Source organism: Anolis carolinensis, chromosome 1 (genome assembly GCF_035594765.1).
Source record: "Anolis carolinensis isolate JA03-04 chromosome 1, rAnoCar3.1.pri, whole genome shotgun sequence".
NCBI classification, from domain to species: Eukaryota; Metazoa; Chordata; class Lepidosauria; order Squamata; family Dactyloidae; genus Anolis; species Anolis carolinensis.
Window position 1 is genome coordinate 238,260,384 of NC_085841.1, and position 15,443 is coordinate 238,275,826.

Consider the following 15,443-nt stretch of genomic DNA (forward strand, 5'->3'; position numbering starts at 1 on the left):
CCAGCACAAGGGTTTAACCCAGTGTGCCACCAGAGGCTCCATATAATCCAGTTCAAAGCAGATAATGTGGATTATCTGATTTGATAATCTGGATTATATGGCAGTGTAGAAGGGGCCTATAAAACCATTTAATCCTGTGGCTTCATGTGACCTCAGGCTACTCACGTGGAGGATGATATATCTTTTTGTACTTACCTTGATCACAGAATTCTATAGAATCCTGCAACTGATCTGGAATGCTATCTCCATTTACTAGATACTCACTGGAGCCCCTTCTACACTGCCATATAATCCATATTATCTGTTTAGAACTGGATTATGAGTCTACACTGGTATATAATCCAATTTAAAGTAGGTAATCTGGATTTTATATATTGGTATAGAAGGAGCCTGGGTCTGGTCTTCTATATTGATTGTTTGCCTTTTTTCAAGAAGACACAGAGACTTTTTGTCTGTTACTTATCTGCCTAAAAGGACTTCCTGTCTCACCACAATATCTTTCCAAATGTGGTTTAGCAACCATTTATCTGACCTATTAACTTGCAGACAAACAGCCTCCTGTGCAAGTGAAAAGTCGCTTGATTCGGTTGATGGTGACATTGGCAGTTTCCTTGTGAGGGATCCCTCTGCATAACATTTCTAAAGCTGTTACTTGTCTGTTTCATTTTTGTGCTACCTTTCTCCCAGAGTAAATCCCAAGGCAGCTTCCAAAAACTATCAATTAAAATAATACAATAAAAAAATAAAACAAATATAACCATATAAAAGAGTATAAAACATTAAAAATAAATGATAGTTTTAAAAGATGAATAAATATAAAATATATAATTTCTCACTGAGACCCTCAGTCTGAGTCTGGGTCACTTTGAATCTTATATTTTCAGAAAGTGGCAGAGTCAAAAGTATTACATATTTCTCCTTCCTTCTTCAATGTGAATTCTTAGTGCCTTTCTCCTCTTTGGCAAAGGTGAAGACTGCCACTCAGTTTTGATGATTTTACCATCTTTGTTGCAACTGAAAGTTTTTCCTGATACAACTTTAAGCTGAAACCATTTTTAGGTGTTTTAAACTCTTTCTCATTTAACATTAAACATTATCTTATAATAACTTGAAAATTGGATCAGAATGTGAGCTTGCATCTTGATTTCATTATCTTTGGTTGCTTTAGTAGCATGTTGGAAAGAGCAGTGCACCTGCTCTTTGGCTTATTCTACTACTGAGTTTTAGTTTGTTTGAAGATAGAATTGTTTACACCTTAGATTTGAAACTAGCATTACGTTGTTTGCAAGCCTCCCAAATGCTTCACACAATGGCAGACTGTGTCAGACGAAATACAATCTTCCTGTAAGTTATACCCCCACCTACCGGGCACAGTTAACTCTGATGCATTTAAAGATCTTGGTGGCAGCTGCTGCAATATTTCATAACATGCAGGAGCCAAGAGTTAGAAACGTGTATGTGTTAGTTTTAGTTTGTAGCTTCCTAGAATTGTGTTGTAGTGTTTGGGGGTATCTGAATGTTTGTTTTGGTGGCAGTGGGAAACTACGTGCCTGTTTTTATAAAACAGGTAACTCTTTGGTTTGCTTCTCTTCAGGGCCTTTTTCATGTTAACAAAAGGAAGAACAGCAGCAAAACATCCAGAACATGACATCAGCAACTGATTTTGATCATTTGGAGATTCAGCAGCAGTACAGCCGGATCAATGCTCGCTGGGATGCCTCTGACGATGAGCTGGACAATGACAACAGTTCTGCAAGGCTATTTGAGAGATCCCGGATCAAAGCTCTGGCAGGTACGCATTACATACATCGTGGAAATATTTATGTGTGTGCTTATTCCTCACTTCTGTTTCTTTATTGGAGTGACAGCTCATTTAGATGGAACCCATTCTTTACTGCTTTTCGTTTGTTTAAAAAATGAATTAAAGAGCTCAATTTCTTTACAGCAAGCCTTGAACTACTTGCAGCTCAGTGAGCCAAATACAGTCAACCAGCTTCATATTGCAGCTCTTCGGTTACAGTATTTGGCAACCCCCTGACGTATTAATAGTCCCAGGCAGAAAAGAAAAACAAGATCTTTATCAAGATTCTTATTATTTAGGAGCTTGGTAGGGTGCATTTTACCAGATATCTTAAAGGCTCTTTTATTATTTTAGGCCTGTCTTCAGGGCTAAGTTTATTATTTTAAGTGTTGATTATTTGACTCTTAATAATTCATCTCACTTGGATAGTGTCTGCACAGAAAATTAAGTGAAGCACTGCAAATCAGTACTGAGATAACACATTTCTTGTTAATGGTTCTTTGCCCCTCTTTTCTCTTAAGAGATGGAAGAGGAGGAATGAATATAAATTAAAAGCCATAACAATCTACTATTTTTATCTGGCTAGGGAAACTTAGAAAAGTACCATAATAGGCTCCAGATTTTGTGTAAAAATTTAAAAGGGGGGGGGGTAGTTCTTTTGGGGTTCTGGAGGGCCAACTAAAATTGAGTATTAGGTATAATTTTATATAATTTAATATTGGCAGCATAACTGCACTTTACAATAATACTAATATTTATATTCAGTTTGACACATAAGCACAATACTGAAATTTTCATGCATCTAATGAGGTGCCAATGCAGAACCTCCTCCTCTAGAAACTGCAGGTCTTCTCCTGCTCTTCCTCCAAACCCAACCAACAAGTTCACCCCATTCCTTAGGCTTTATCCACCCCTAGGCCAAACCAGAATTTCTAAAGGGTATATAACAACACAGTAGCCATGTATTGTATTATATGTACTATTGTGTCTTAAGGTCAGCTCAAACTGAATCCAAATTCCTCTCAGCCTAGAGCTGCTGGAAATTACATCGGACTGCCCTTACACTGTTCTAACTGTACTGCCAATGTGGGGTTGGAGGAGACTTGGATGTGGAGTAATTTGGCTCTCACTTCCCTTCCTCGCTTCTTTTTTGGGCTCTGCTGGTGGCAGTTCTTAGCCAGTAGAGCAGTTCTGGAAACAGATTCCTCTGTTGGTATATCCCTGAGATCAAATGACAGTAGGGCTGTTTCTGCCATCAGAGAACACTTGGCAGTAATCCTAATCCTTTACACTTTTGAATTTACTCTATACTGTTATATGCTTACAATAAAACATTCTATTGGCCACTTAAAGTATTTGTGCAATCATAAAATACAGACATCAGCCATAAAACATTAAAAGAGGAGCTTTAAGCAGAATTTTAGAGAATAAAATATTTCAGAAATCTGAGGACATTTCAAGCCAGTGAAAAGGGTACTTATCAAACATGAGAATTGCAACAAAGTAGTTGCTAGGCTAGAGAAAACATCCCACTATGGTAGAAGGGTCAAACTCATTTTAATTGAAGGCCATATCAACCTTATGATCGCATTCAAAGGGCCAACTGTATGTATATATAATACTAGCTGTGCCTGGCCACGCGTTGCTGTGGCGAAGTATGGTGGTATGGGAAATAAAGTATTGAGGAATTGGTGGTAGTTAAGGTAAAGGGTAAAGGTTTTCCCCTGACATTAAGTCCAGTTGTGTCTGACTCTGGGGGTTGGTGCTCATCTCCATTTCTAAGCCAAAAAGTCGGCGTTATCCATAGACTCCTCCAAGGTCATGTGGCATGACTGCATGGAGCGCCGTTACCTTCTGGCCGGAGCGGTACCTGTTGATGCACTCACATTTGCATGTTTTCGAACTTCTGGGTTGGCAGAAGCTGGGGCTAACAGTGGGGGCTCTCTCCGCTCCCCAATTCAATTTCGTCACCTTTTCAAATGGACTAAAATAGTGCCCTGCTGTTAATATCTGAGATTCTTGTAGCTGCTGTAGCTATTTTGGTTACTCTGACAAATGACAGTTACATTTTATAATTTCTGATCCTGGAAACCTGGCAAATCACAAACCTCTTCCCAGAAGATGACTTTACTCCATTCCGACAGCTGCTGTATTTTTAAATGAGGGAGCTAACAACATTGCTTCTTCCCCTTATTCATGTTTCCTGTTTTCTATTCCTTTCTTACTTTACAAAAAATGGAAAGAGGGGATGTGGGGAAAGAGTTAAATTAAATTACAGTGATGCAGTTAGATGAGCTGCGTACTGTTCAGTTAGTTTCTGCTGCAGGGAAATGTAATTAGTACTGGACTTACTGCCAAATTATGAACATACAACTCCTAATCAAAGTCATTAGAACAAACTCAGATACTCCTTATGAGTGATCTAACTGAACTACAAGAAGTCTATATATGTGCAATATGGAAAGTCTATTTAGTAAGCTCTTATTCTTAATCTAATATGATTTATAGTTTTAAGCATAAAGCCATGAGAAAACACTTGTCAATTTACCCAATCAAGGGCAGAAGATGCGTTTTATGTAATCTCTGTCTGAAGTTCCTGACTGATTACAGCTGTGGAAATGGCGAGAGATGCTTTCTTTGCTTATAGTGTGTGTTATCTGCAGGGCTGGGGGTTGTTAAGATTAGGGTTATATATTCGAATAAATTAGAAATGAATTTCTTGGCATTTATATTTTTCTGGTAATGTTTCTATTAATTTGCCATGTTAATCTTTAAGGATGTGTTAGTAACGCATTGTCCTTTGAATTTTAAAAATGGCCATTACCCACCAAATTATCTCAAAAAGTAATAATTAAAATGTTAATTACTGCAAAAATCCTAATGTTGCTGACTTTTGGCAATTTGAAGACTTTAAAATTGTCACTTTAACTCCCAGGAATTATTATTCTTTTAAATGGGATGTTTTTACAAAGGCAGGGAATATGGAAACAAAAGAAGAACATAAATTAATTATATTGTGGTTTACTCATTCTGTTGGTGGCTGTATTTTGTTGTTGCATATAAGCTAAATGTTCCATGAAAGAGGTGATGTTCTGAAATCCACCCAGTGCCTTGGGATTTGCCCCTTCAAATGCACACTGTAGTCACTACACCAGAATGATTATATGAATACTAGCAATAAGGAGAACATAGCAATTGAGTGCTGGACGAGGCTGCTGAGAAGAAAGGACACTGCGACAATTTGCCCCACCATCTTCAATGAAGAGCCCCATTGCTTATGGATCCTTGTAGGACCCAATGGCTGGCACCTCAGGTTCACACCTGCCTCAAACCCCTCTGTCCTGAGTGGACCTTGTGCCAGTGACTGATAGAAATACAGGAGGGACAAAGAAATATAGGACATCACATACTATTATTTCACACAACTTCTCTCTAGCTTTTAGGATGATACCTAGAATTGCCTAGGTTTTTACGTTCTTCTCACTAACAGGAGTGAGAATCATATGTCTTTCCAGATGTTGTGGGACTGCAATTTCCATCAGCTGTAACCAACATAACCAACAGTGAGGCTTGGAGCTGGAATTCAGAAACATCTGGAAAGCCAAACACGCCCTTCCCCTGATTTATACCACCTAGAAACCAAGTGACTTAAGCCAGAAAGAGACATTTGAGGTTTTTCAAATTATCATATCAGTGACACAATTATATAATGTTTTTATGAGCAGAACCATCCAGTGATTAAGCTAGTAATAAATACACTAAGTGGAAATCTTTTGTCTAATTTCAGATGAGCGGGAAGGCGTGCAGAAGAAAACCTTCACCAAATGGGTGAACTCCCACCTGGCACGGGTAACCTGTCGTATTTCTGATCTTTACATGGACCTCCGAGATGGACGGATGCTAATTAAATTGCTGGAGGTGCTTTCGGGAGAGCTGCTGGTAAAGTTTCTTATTTTTCCTACTCTATAGAATTAAAGGTGTGTAGGACAAGTGGATCATTGCCCTAATATTGAAGGGAAACATTTCTATAGGATTTCATTCAGAGATCCTTCATTCATGGCCTTTCTAAGAATATCCCACAAATGTCAACATTTGCATGTGTGTGTAAGATAATAATGTGCAAAAGCAGAAAAGGAGACAGAGCATGTTGCTGTCAGATGGTTATTTATTTAAAATATCCAACATATGGAGCCGTGATGGCACAGCGGGTTAAAACTGCTGAAGCTGCAGAACTTGCTGACTGCAAGGTTGATGTTTCAAATCCGTGGTGTGGGGTGAACTCCTGTTGTTAGCCCCAGCTTCTGCCAACCTAGCAGTTCGAAAACATGCAAATGTGAGAAGATCAATAGGTACTGCTTTGGTGGGAAGGAAATGGTATTCCATGCAGTCATGCCGGCCACATTACCTAGGAGGCGTCTACGGACAACACTGGCTCTTCGGCTTAGAAATGGAGAAGAGCACCACCCCCTAGAGTCAGACTCAACTAGACTTAATGTCAAGGGGAAACCTTTACCTTACCCAACATATATTGGCCTCTATCAAACTTGGCCTTCTTCAGGGCTGCACTGAAATATACAAATACTAGCTGTGCCCGGCCACGCGTTGCTGTGGCGTTGTCTCGTGGTGTTGGTGAGAAATTGTTGAGGTAGTGGTGGTATCGAATGTCTGTTGTATGGTTGTCTTTATGTTTAGTATGCATTTGGTTGTTTGTGTACTGTGAAAGTGGTGAGGGTAGAGGGGGTCTATGACCCTGTGTAGTATTGTATAGTATTTATACGTTGTCTATGTGTTGTAAATGCTTGGATTGTGTCCTGCTGCATAGTAGAAAGGGTTGGGCTGGATGGACCTTAGGGGTCTCTCCAAACTCTTGGATTCTATGCTGTTATTATTATTACTAGCTGTGCCCGGCCATGCGTTGCTGTGGCGAAGTCTGGTGGTATGGGAAATAAAGTATTGAGGAATTGGTGGTAGTTAAGGTCAAGGGTAAAAGTTTTCCCTGACATTAAGTGCAGTCGTATTTGACTCTGGGGGTTGGTGCTCATCTCCATTTCTAAACCGAAGAGCTGGCGTTGTCCATAGACTCCTCCAAGGTCATGTGGGATGACTGCATGGAGCGGCAGCAATTGGATAAAAACAAATTAGATAATCTGTGGAAGAGACCTAAGAGAGGCCTAAGTCTGCCTGTCCCCTCGGCTGAGTTGGTTGCTAGGAGACCAAGTGGGCAGAGATTAGCCCTGTAACTGGCAGCAATTGGATAAAAACAATTATTCCTTTCCCTCTAATGAGGACTTTATTTTTATTTTCTTTTTGTTGTATCAACCTAGAGGCGTGGATGATGGGTTGTGTTGTCAAATTTTGAGGTTGGGGGGCCTGTAGTTTTGTTGTTTTGTGGGTCGCCGTGATGCCATCACTCATTTATATATATAGATTATTATCATCATCATCATCATCTTCATCATCTTCATCATTATTATTTAGAGGCTGGATGGCCATCTGTCAGGAGTACTTGGATTGTGTCCTCTTGCATGGTAGAAGGAAGTTGATCTGGATGATCCTTAGGGGTCACTCCAAACCTTAGGATTGTATGATGATATTATTATTATTATTATTAGTATTAGTATTGAAAGGCTGGGTGGCCATCTGTTGGGAGTGCTTGGCTTGTGTCCTGCATGGCAGAATTGGGTTGGGCTGGATGGCCTTTAGAGATGTCTCCTAACTGTCTGATGCTATGATTCGATGTGTATTATTATTGTGCAGATATTGGATGGCCATCTGTCAGGAGTGATTGGATTGTATCCTCCTGCATGATATAAGGAAGTTGAACTGGATGATCCTTAGGGGTATCTGCTAACCTTAGGATTTTATGATCTTCTTCTTCTTCTTCTTCTTCTTCTTCTTCTTATTATTATTATTATTATTATTATTATTATTATTATTATTGAGAGGCTGGCTGGCCATCTATTGGGAGTGCTTGGATTGTATTGTCCAATGGCAGAGTTAGGTTGGACTGGATGGCCTTTAGGGGTCTCTCCTAACTGTCTGATTCTATTATTCGATTTGTATTATTATTGTGCAGATCTTGGATGGCCATCTGTCAGGAGTGCTTGGTTTGTGTCATCCTGTATGGTCGAAGGAAGTTGAATTGAATGATCCTTAGGGGTATCTCCTAACCTTATGATTGTATGATATTATTATTATTATTATTATTATTATTATTATTATTATTATTATTATTATTATTATTGAGAGGCTAGGTGGCCATCTGTTGGGCGTGCTTGGATTGTGTCCTCCATGGCAGAATTGGGTTGGACTGGATTACCACAGTAATTATTTCATATTACATTAGAATCTCACTTATCCAACATTCGCTTATCCAGTGTTCTGGATTATCCAACGCAGTCTGCCTTTTAGTAGTCAATGTTTTTGTAGTCAATGTTTTAAATTCATTGTGATATTTTGGTGCAAAATTTGTAAATACAGTAATTACTACATAGCATTACTGCGCATGGAACTACTTTTTCTGTCCGATTTGTTGTATAACATGATGTTTGGTGCTTAATTTGTATAATCATTAGCTAATTTGATGTTTAATAGGCTTTTCCTGAATCTCTTCTTATTATCCAACATATTCACTTATCCAGTGTTCTGCCGGCCTGTTTATGTTGGATAAGTGAGACTCTACTGTATATTTATAATCTTATATTATCTGCTTAGAACTGGATTATATGAGGCCCCTTCTTCACAGCTGTATAAAATGCACACTGAAGTGGATTATATGGCAGTGTGGAGTCAAGATAATCCAGTGCCAAGCAGATAATATAAGATTATAAATGGGTTATATAGCTGTGTGGAAGGGCCTTGAGTCTACACTGCCATATAATCCAGTGCAAATAAGATAATCTGTGGAAGAGGCCTACGTGAGGCCTAACTGTGCCTGTCCCCTGGGCTGAGTAGGTTGCTAGGAGACCAAGTGGGTGGAACTTAGCCTTGTAACTGGCAGCAATTGGATAAAAACAATTATTCCTCTCTCTCTCATTAGGACTTTATTTTTCTTTTCTTTTTGTTGTATCAACCTACAGCCGTGGATGATGGGTTGTGTTGTCAAATTTCGAGGTTGGGAGGCCTGTAGTTTTGTTGTTTTGTCCGCTGCCCTGATGCCATCACTCTTTTTTATATATAGATAAGTCCATTAAGCATATTATAAAGAACAACACAAAGTTAGCTGAATTCTTTAAAAATATATAAATTGTATTTATTATACATGCTTGTATATTTATCGTCTCAGAAGTGAACCGAGGGTACAAGTTGTAGTGTATTTGAAAACACAAAGTTTTTTACAAAAACTTGGCATTATACTAAATGTCCTTTGACCAGTAGCTGGCCACTTGGAGTGCCTCTGGTGTTGCTGCAAGAATATCCTCCATTGTGCATGTGGCAGGGCTCAGGCTGCGTTGTAATAGGTGGTCTGTGGTTTGCTCTTCTCCACAGTCACATGTCGTGGACTCCACTTTGTAGACCCATTTCTTAAGTTTGGCTCTGTATCTCGTGGTGCCAGAGCACAGTCTGTTCAGCTCCTTTCAAGTCACCCAGTCTTCTGTGTGCCCAATTTATACATGCTAAAAGATACATACATCCCTTTAAGCAAAAAAGATATGTATGAGATACTTTCTATAGAAATTGACCATTAAACAACAACAACAAACCCTAGAGACTGTGCTTTGTCTGTATTATGCATAAACCCAGGTAGTCAGGAGAAAAAGAGAAAAATAAATGGCTCTCTCTCAGCTTTGATTTGTATTATGTGCTCATCAGTTCTCTCCTTTATAAAGAAAAATATTGTTCAACTTCTGTAAAGATAACCAGATGTAAGAATAGCTACTATTCTAAAGAGGCTGGATCGGTGTCCTGGAAGCTAACTTCCAGAAGGCCTTTGGAGAATGAATGCTTCTAGTGAAAGGATGTCTTATAATTTATTTATTTATTTATTACAACATTTATATCCCACCCTTCTCAGCTGAGAGGGGACTCAGGGCGGCTTACAATAAACACACATATAAAAATTATACAATACACTATAAATCAAATTAAAAATTATTAACTTACATCAACATTCATAAAAACATTCTAAAATACAAATGGACATGTTCAAGTTCAAAAGACTGGGTCTGTCAATTGAGTTCTGGAGTACTTAATAATAATTGGCGCTGCTGATTCTTATTCGAAAGCCACAACCAAGTTTTAACCTTCCTACAGAAGGATAGGAGGGAGGGAGCTATAATGTGCTGTATTGTCTATATTTGGTTCCTCCCCCCTTTTATTCTACTAACTGTGTAATTGTATTTTGTCTTATGTGGGATGTACCTACAATTTAATTTTTGTAAGTTGCCTTGAGTCCCAGGTTTGCAGAAACGGTGATGGTGAGTCAAACAGCTTGGAATGTGCCACATTACACGATAGTTTACTGATTCCTGGATTTCTTTGATAGAATTTGAAGCATTGATGGTGCCAAAGTCCAGTCGACTTTGCTAGACTGTGAGACTAGTAATTAGCAGCAGCAGCAGCATTGAGCATATGGGTTTTCATAGCATGCACAGGCACTTGGAAGCAATAGCCCAATTTCTTGAATACAGAAATTATCTGTGCAGCCATTTTAAATTTGTTGTTTTAAAATAAAATACAGTACCCATATTTTGATTGCCATGCTTTGTTCTCTCCTCCTTTCAGTGAATGACATTTACCATATAGATGCAGTAAGGCAGGGGTAGATGAAGGACACCTTGAGGCACAACTTGATGTGCCCCTTGACACACTGGGTAGAGAACTAGCTAGTCAGTCGGAGTGGAGTGGATAACCTTTGGGAGTGGAGAACTAGCTAGTCAGTGCTACTGGAGATTGTTTATCCTATGGCTTCTCTCACCTCATGTTATGCGAATAAAGAGAAGAGAATAAGGAATGCATTAGGATGGCTTTTTGCTCTCAAGTCAAGTGATGACATCTTTGTGATCTCTCTCTCTCTCTCTCTCTCTCTCTCTCTCTCTCTCACCCTCCCCCTCCCTCCCTCCCTCCCTCCCTCCCTCTTTCTCTCTCTTTCTCTCCCTCTTTCTCTCTTTATGTGAGCCTGCACATTTGCAAGGGCCACCAGTTCTGAGGCATGGCCATAATGGCTGTTGCCATTGAAAGTGGATGCTGCATTTCTACTTCTTGCCCCGGGTCACAGATCTTAAGTTGCATCCCTGTTGGAGATATCCTTGGAACCACCTCACAACCTCACTTCCCAGACTGGTGGTGGTGCTAGCTACTGCTCTACTGCAAACTTTTCAACACAAATCTGATTACACTCATCAGGAAGATTCACATTTTTTCACTATATGATACAATGATGTCTGCTAATCCCCATGGGCTGCTAAAATAATAGCCTACCCAAATTCTTTATGGCCTCAAATGCATAATATATTTTCAGTTCTTAAACACATTTGATGTGCTTTGATATGAAATGTCACGCAGCCATAGGCCAGTGTGACACTCATTTACATCAGGCTTCCCAGTGGTTGCTTTACGTTAAAAGCAGGGAATATAGGGCCTCTAAAGGATATGTGCTCCTTATTTTTTGTGTCCAACTCTACGTCCATATTACAGAAGATAATTTTGCTGCTACTAAATTATGCTGGCAGATGGGTGGCACAATAACAACTCCTCTCTTTGCCCCTTCAATTTTGTTTTAAAATAATATGTGTAAACAGTACACATCTTGTTTAAAAGTCAGTCCATGCTTTGGAGAAACTTTGGAAAAATTATGTTCAGAATAATGTGCCTTGGGCCTGGGATTTGGGTTGCATGAAAGAGAGATTTACCCTGGACCTATGATTATATTGTGTCTCATTTAAAACAGGTTATGTTTTTATTTTCTGTTTTTGCAAACATAAAACTTTTGAGTAGTCTACCCATTGGCACCTTAATGTGTGAGGCAATTTACAATGTGGAGTATTTAACTAAAATCCTTGCATCTTCCTACTGAATGTAATTGGATTTCTATACAATTGGAAGACTTGCCTCTTCCCTTCTATAAATATTTGGAATCTACAGCATTGAGAAGTACAGAAGCTCTATTAGTACCACCTCAGGAACTGGAATCCCTCCCCAAAATGGCTAGATCTAAGTTGAATATTAACAATCCAAGAACTGCTAAAATGGACTGATTGGAGTCTCTCAAAGTGACTTTGTAAAAAGCATGTTGATTTCACTTTGCAGCCCAAGCCCACCAAAGGGCGCATGCGAATCCACTGCCTGGAGAATGTGGACAAGGCTTTACAGTTCCTCAAGGAGCAGCGTGTACATCTGGAGAACATGGGGTCTCATGACATTGTTGATGGCAATCACCGTTTGGTTCTGGGTCTCATCTGGACTATCATCCTGCGTTTCCAAGTGAGTTCTGGGCCTGAGGCCTGGGAAGTCATCAGTAGCATATCCTATTCTGGCATTTTGAAGAAGTGGAGGGAAACTGCCTGTATGAAATATTATTGCTTGTTCTAAACTGAGAATAAAGCTTCTTCCTAACCTGGTGCAATCTGCCACTGTAGTGTTTTGTAGATTGGACAAAGCCAGAGCTTTCACTGTACATTTATGGAATTGAGTGTATCCATTAGCCCTTTTTGACATTTCTCACCTCTAAATTAGAATGAAAAAAGGAAAGGAATGGATAAGCAGCTTTTGCCACCTTTAGATTAAATATGTCCTCTATGGGGTTGTGAGAGCACTCCTCTCAAATCTTGATCTCCCAAGGCATCAAATTATTTCAACTAGATAAAAGCAGGAGTTCTGTCACTGTCAAAATCCCTATCTATGTTTCCCCTAAATGCTGTTGTAAGGTTTCAGTGCAATTCCCAATGGCAATTCCTTCAAAGATGACACAGAAAAGGATACATTTGATTATTACTGCCATTATATAGTAATACTTGCTGAACTGGCAATTGTGCCAGAGACAAATCTGTTCCATAAAATTGTGTGTCAAAATTTTCCTGAGATAGCATTTTAGATTAGATTTTATTGGCTTTCTCTGTCACTTGCGCAAATAAGTTGTGCTTAAACATGCACACACACACACACACACACACACACACACACACACTATTCTTACACACACAGCTAATCCCTTCTTGATTGCATTAGTCTGGCTCATTGTGGCATGAAAGCATGCTGGCATTCAAAGCAATTGAAAATGTAAGACTTTTGTAACAAGAAAGTCACTTCTTGCATTGCACAATGGAAAAGCCTACATGTGACTGTTTTCTTTAGTTTTTTTTTTTTTTGAGATGACAGTGTTTATAATATCCTACTCAAGAATTCATCTTGTTTACACTGCAAATTAGAAGACAAGATAATAATTTAGTGTTAGTATAGTGCAACTTGTGAAGGACAGTCTTATTCATATCTACTGGTCAGTGGAGCAATATGGGATTACATGTCCCAGAAATTTGAGTGATACAAGAAGTGACTTTCTTGTTCCAGAAGTCTCACATTTTCAGTATAATCAGTTGTAGTCTTGCCCAGCCAGCCTGTCTTTATGCAGGTCATTTTTCTAGTAGGATCTTAACAAAATCGCATGTGTTAGAAGTTTGTACTGCTCAGGTAAATATTCATATGCATAAAATCAAGCACTTGTAGTGGAAGACCTTTGATGTATAATACTTTTCTTTCAATATAGATCCAAGACATCATTGTTCAGACTCAAGAGGGCCGGGAGACTCGTTCTGCAAAGGATGCGTTGCTACTCTGGTGTCAAATGAAAACTGCAGGGTATGCTGGCAGCAAATATTTAGTTCAATAAACAACAACTTACTGTTGTATTAAGTAAGGAAATAATAAGAATTGTTTGAGATGTGACTGCATATCAACGGCAGTATGAAATTTCTCCAAATGCTGTCAAAATGTACCATAGGGATGGAGATGTCTACAGCAATGTTATAAAACTGTTTAAAAAATGTGCTCTCTAGATACTTGTGTCATTGTCCCTGTAATATGGCATAGCATTCTGTATTTTTGCTTTGTGATTTTTTTAAAGTTTTTTTTATTGTTCTATGTTTGGTGGAGGCTGTAGCTATTTACATACTTTGCCAAGCTTGCAGTTTTTGTAGAAATCCAGATGCTCACAATGAGAGAGCAAGAATCCCAAGTCAGCCTATGTCTGAATATCTATTCTCCCTCAGTTTCATATATGTAGGCACTGTATGCATAACTGTCCTGTTTCAGGTGCCGAGACATGATTCATAGTCCATCCTATGTTGACTCTCATGTGACTAGTTCAGTACAAATGTTACTAGACATCAACGTATCACCATTTTGATAAGTAGCTGGGTTACTTGCCAGAGTAGCTTTCCGTTTCTTTGGGATTTTCCCCTCAAAATAATATACGAGTATAATAAGGAGAAGAGCCTTTGGATTTTGTTAGACTAGAGCTTCCACCCTCAGAAGCCAACATAGGCAGTGGTGATGAATAATGAACACTACAGTACAACAAGTTCCCCATCCCTGGCCAGGATCATCTGGAATTTCTGGGATGTCTGATGAAATAACAGTGGAGTTTAAAGGCCTGTGTTAAGGAATGAAATGTGAAAGATACGCATAGGCCCCTCTCCTGCTGGACCATATGAATGAATATGTATGATTTCCATCATGATAATAACTCTGAATGTTTTTTGTATTCATTTATTTGACTTATATCCTAACCAGAAATGGGGCGCAAAGTAATTCATGGCAATTTTTAAACAAATACAAATCCCAGTGGATAAAAGCAGGCACAGGTGCAATGTTAAAATGTAATAAAACACTGTTGAATTAGAAAGATAAAAAGAACCATGAGTAGTTTAGCACTATTCCATTAAGAGTTTAACAGCATCTAATTAATTGCTGGAAGCCCACTGATTAAATCAGTTTTTTCCACTGATGGAAGGGTTTGATCTAAGCTTTCTTGAATGTAACCACAGAGGAAGTGCTAAATGTTTTTGGATAACATTTAATATTTCAATTTGGAATACTACTGTACTTTCCCCATTTTACTGATGGGAATTGAGGCAGAAAAGGAGCTACTTCACCCTACAACAGTGGCATAGCTGTACATTATTTCTCCTAAAAGCTGGACTCCTGAGAGGCTATTACTTCTGTAGATCACTGGAATGTAACCATCTGTTTTCAGTTACAGCCTATTGCCATATTCTCTTTTTATACTCATAGAAACTAGAGCATGCTGTTTCATTTGTTTTCAAGCTTGTGGGAAAGGTATTTGTAGCAGATTATTTTCCTCTTCACCAGCAGAGCATGCATCTTCACTATGGTCTACATCTGGAGCAGTTCTTTTGTTGAGGCATGGGTTACCACTCCCCACATGCCATCTAGACTAGTTCTCCATCTTATTTAACAATTTAGTGTAGCACAACTTATGTGTTAGAAGTTATTAGAAACAAAAAATATTGGATTTAAAATAGAAATGTGAGACTGCCATCCTTGTATTCCTTGTAGTTTTTAGATGAAGCCATTCTCCAGCTATGGATCTTTATGTAGTCTAGTGAAACCCTCAATGCAAAAGAGGGAGGTATCATTTGGGTTGGGATAACAATAAGGTTATGGAAGTTAAAAAATAAAAAGAGGG

General features: G+C 38.8%; 1 protein-coding gene across 7 annotated transcripts in view; it reads left to right on the forward strand.

Moving 5' to 3' along the window:
- sptb (spectrin beta, erythrocytic) overlaps nucleotides 1-15,443 on the forward strand; it is a 135,697-nt gene that overhangs the window by 52,154 nt on the left and 68,100 nt on the right. For all 7 annotated transcript variants that reach the window (XM_062967214.1, XM_062967213.1, XM_062967211.1 and 4 more), the window contains 4 exons: nucleotides 1,595-1,792; nucleotides 5,589-5,740; nucleotides 12,050-12,223; nucleotides 13,503-13,594. In XM_062967214.1, the coding sequence (XP_062823284.1) occupies nucleotides 1,645-1,792; nucleotides 5,589-5,740; nucleotides 12,050-12,223; nucleotides 13,503-13,594 (566 nt within the window). In that variant the 5' untranslated portion in view covers nucleotides 1,595-1,644. The remainder of the gene's footprint in view (nucleotides 1-1,594; nucleotides 1,793-5,588; nucleotides 5,741-12,049; nucleotides 12,224-13,502; nucleotides 13,595-15,443) is intronic.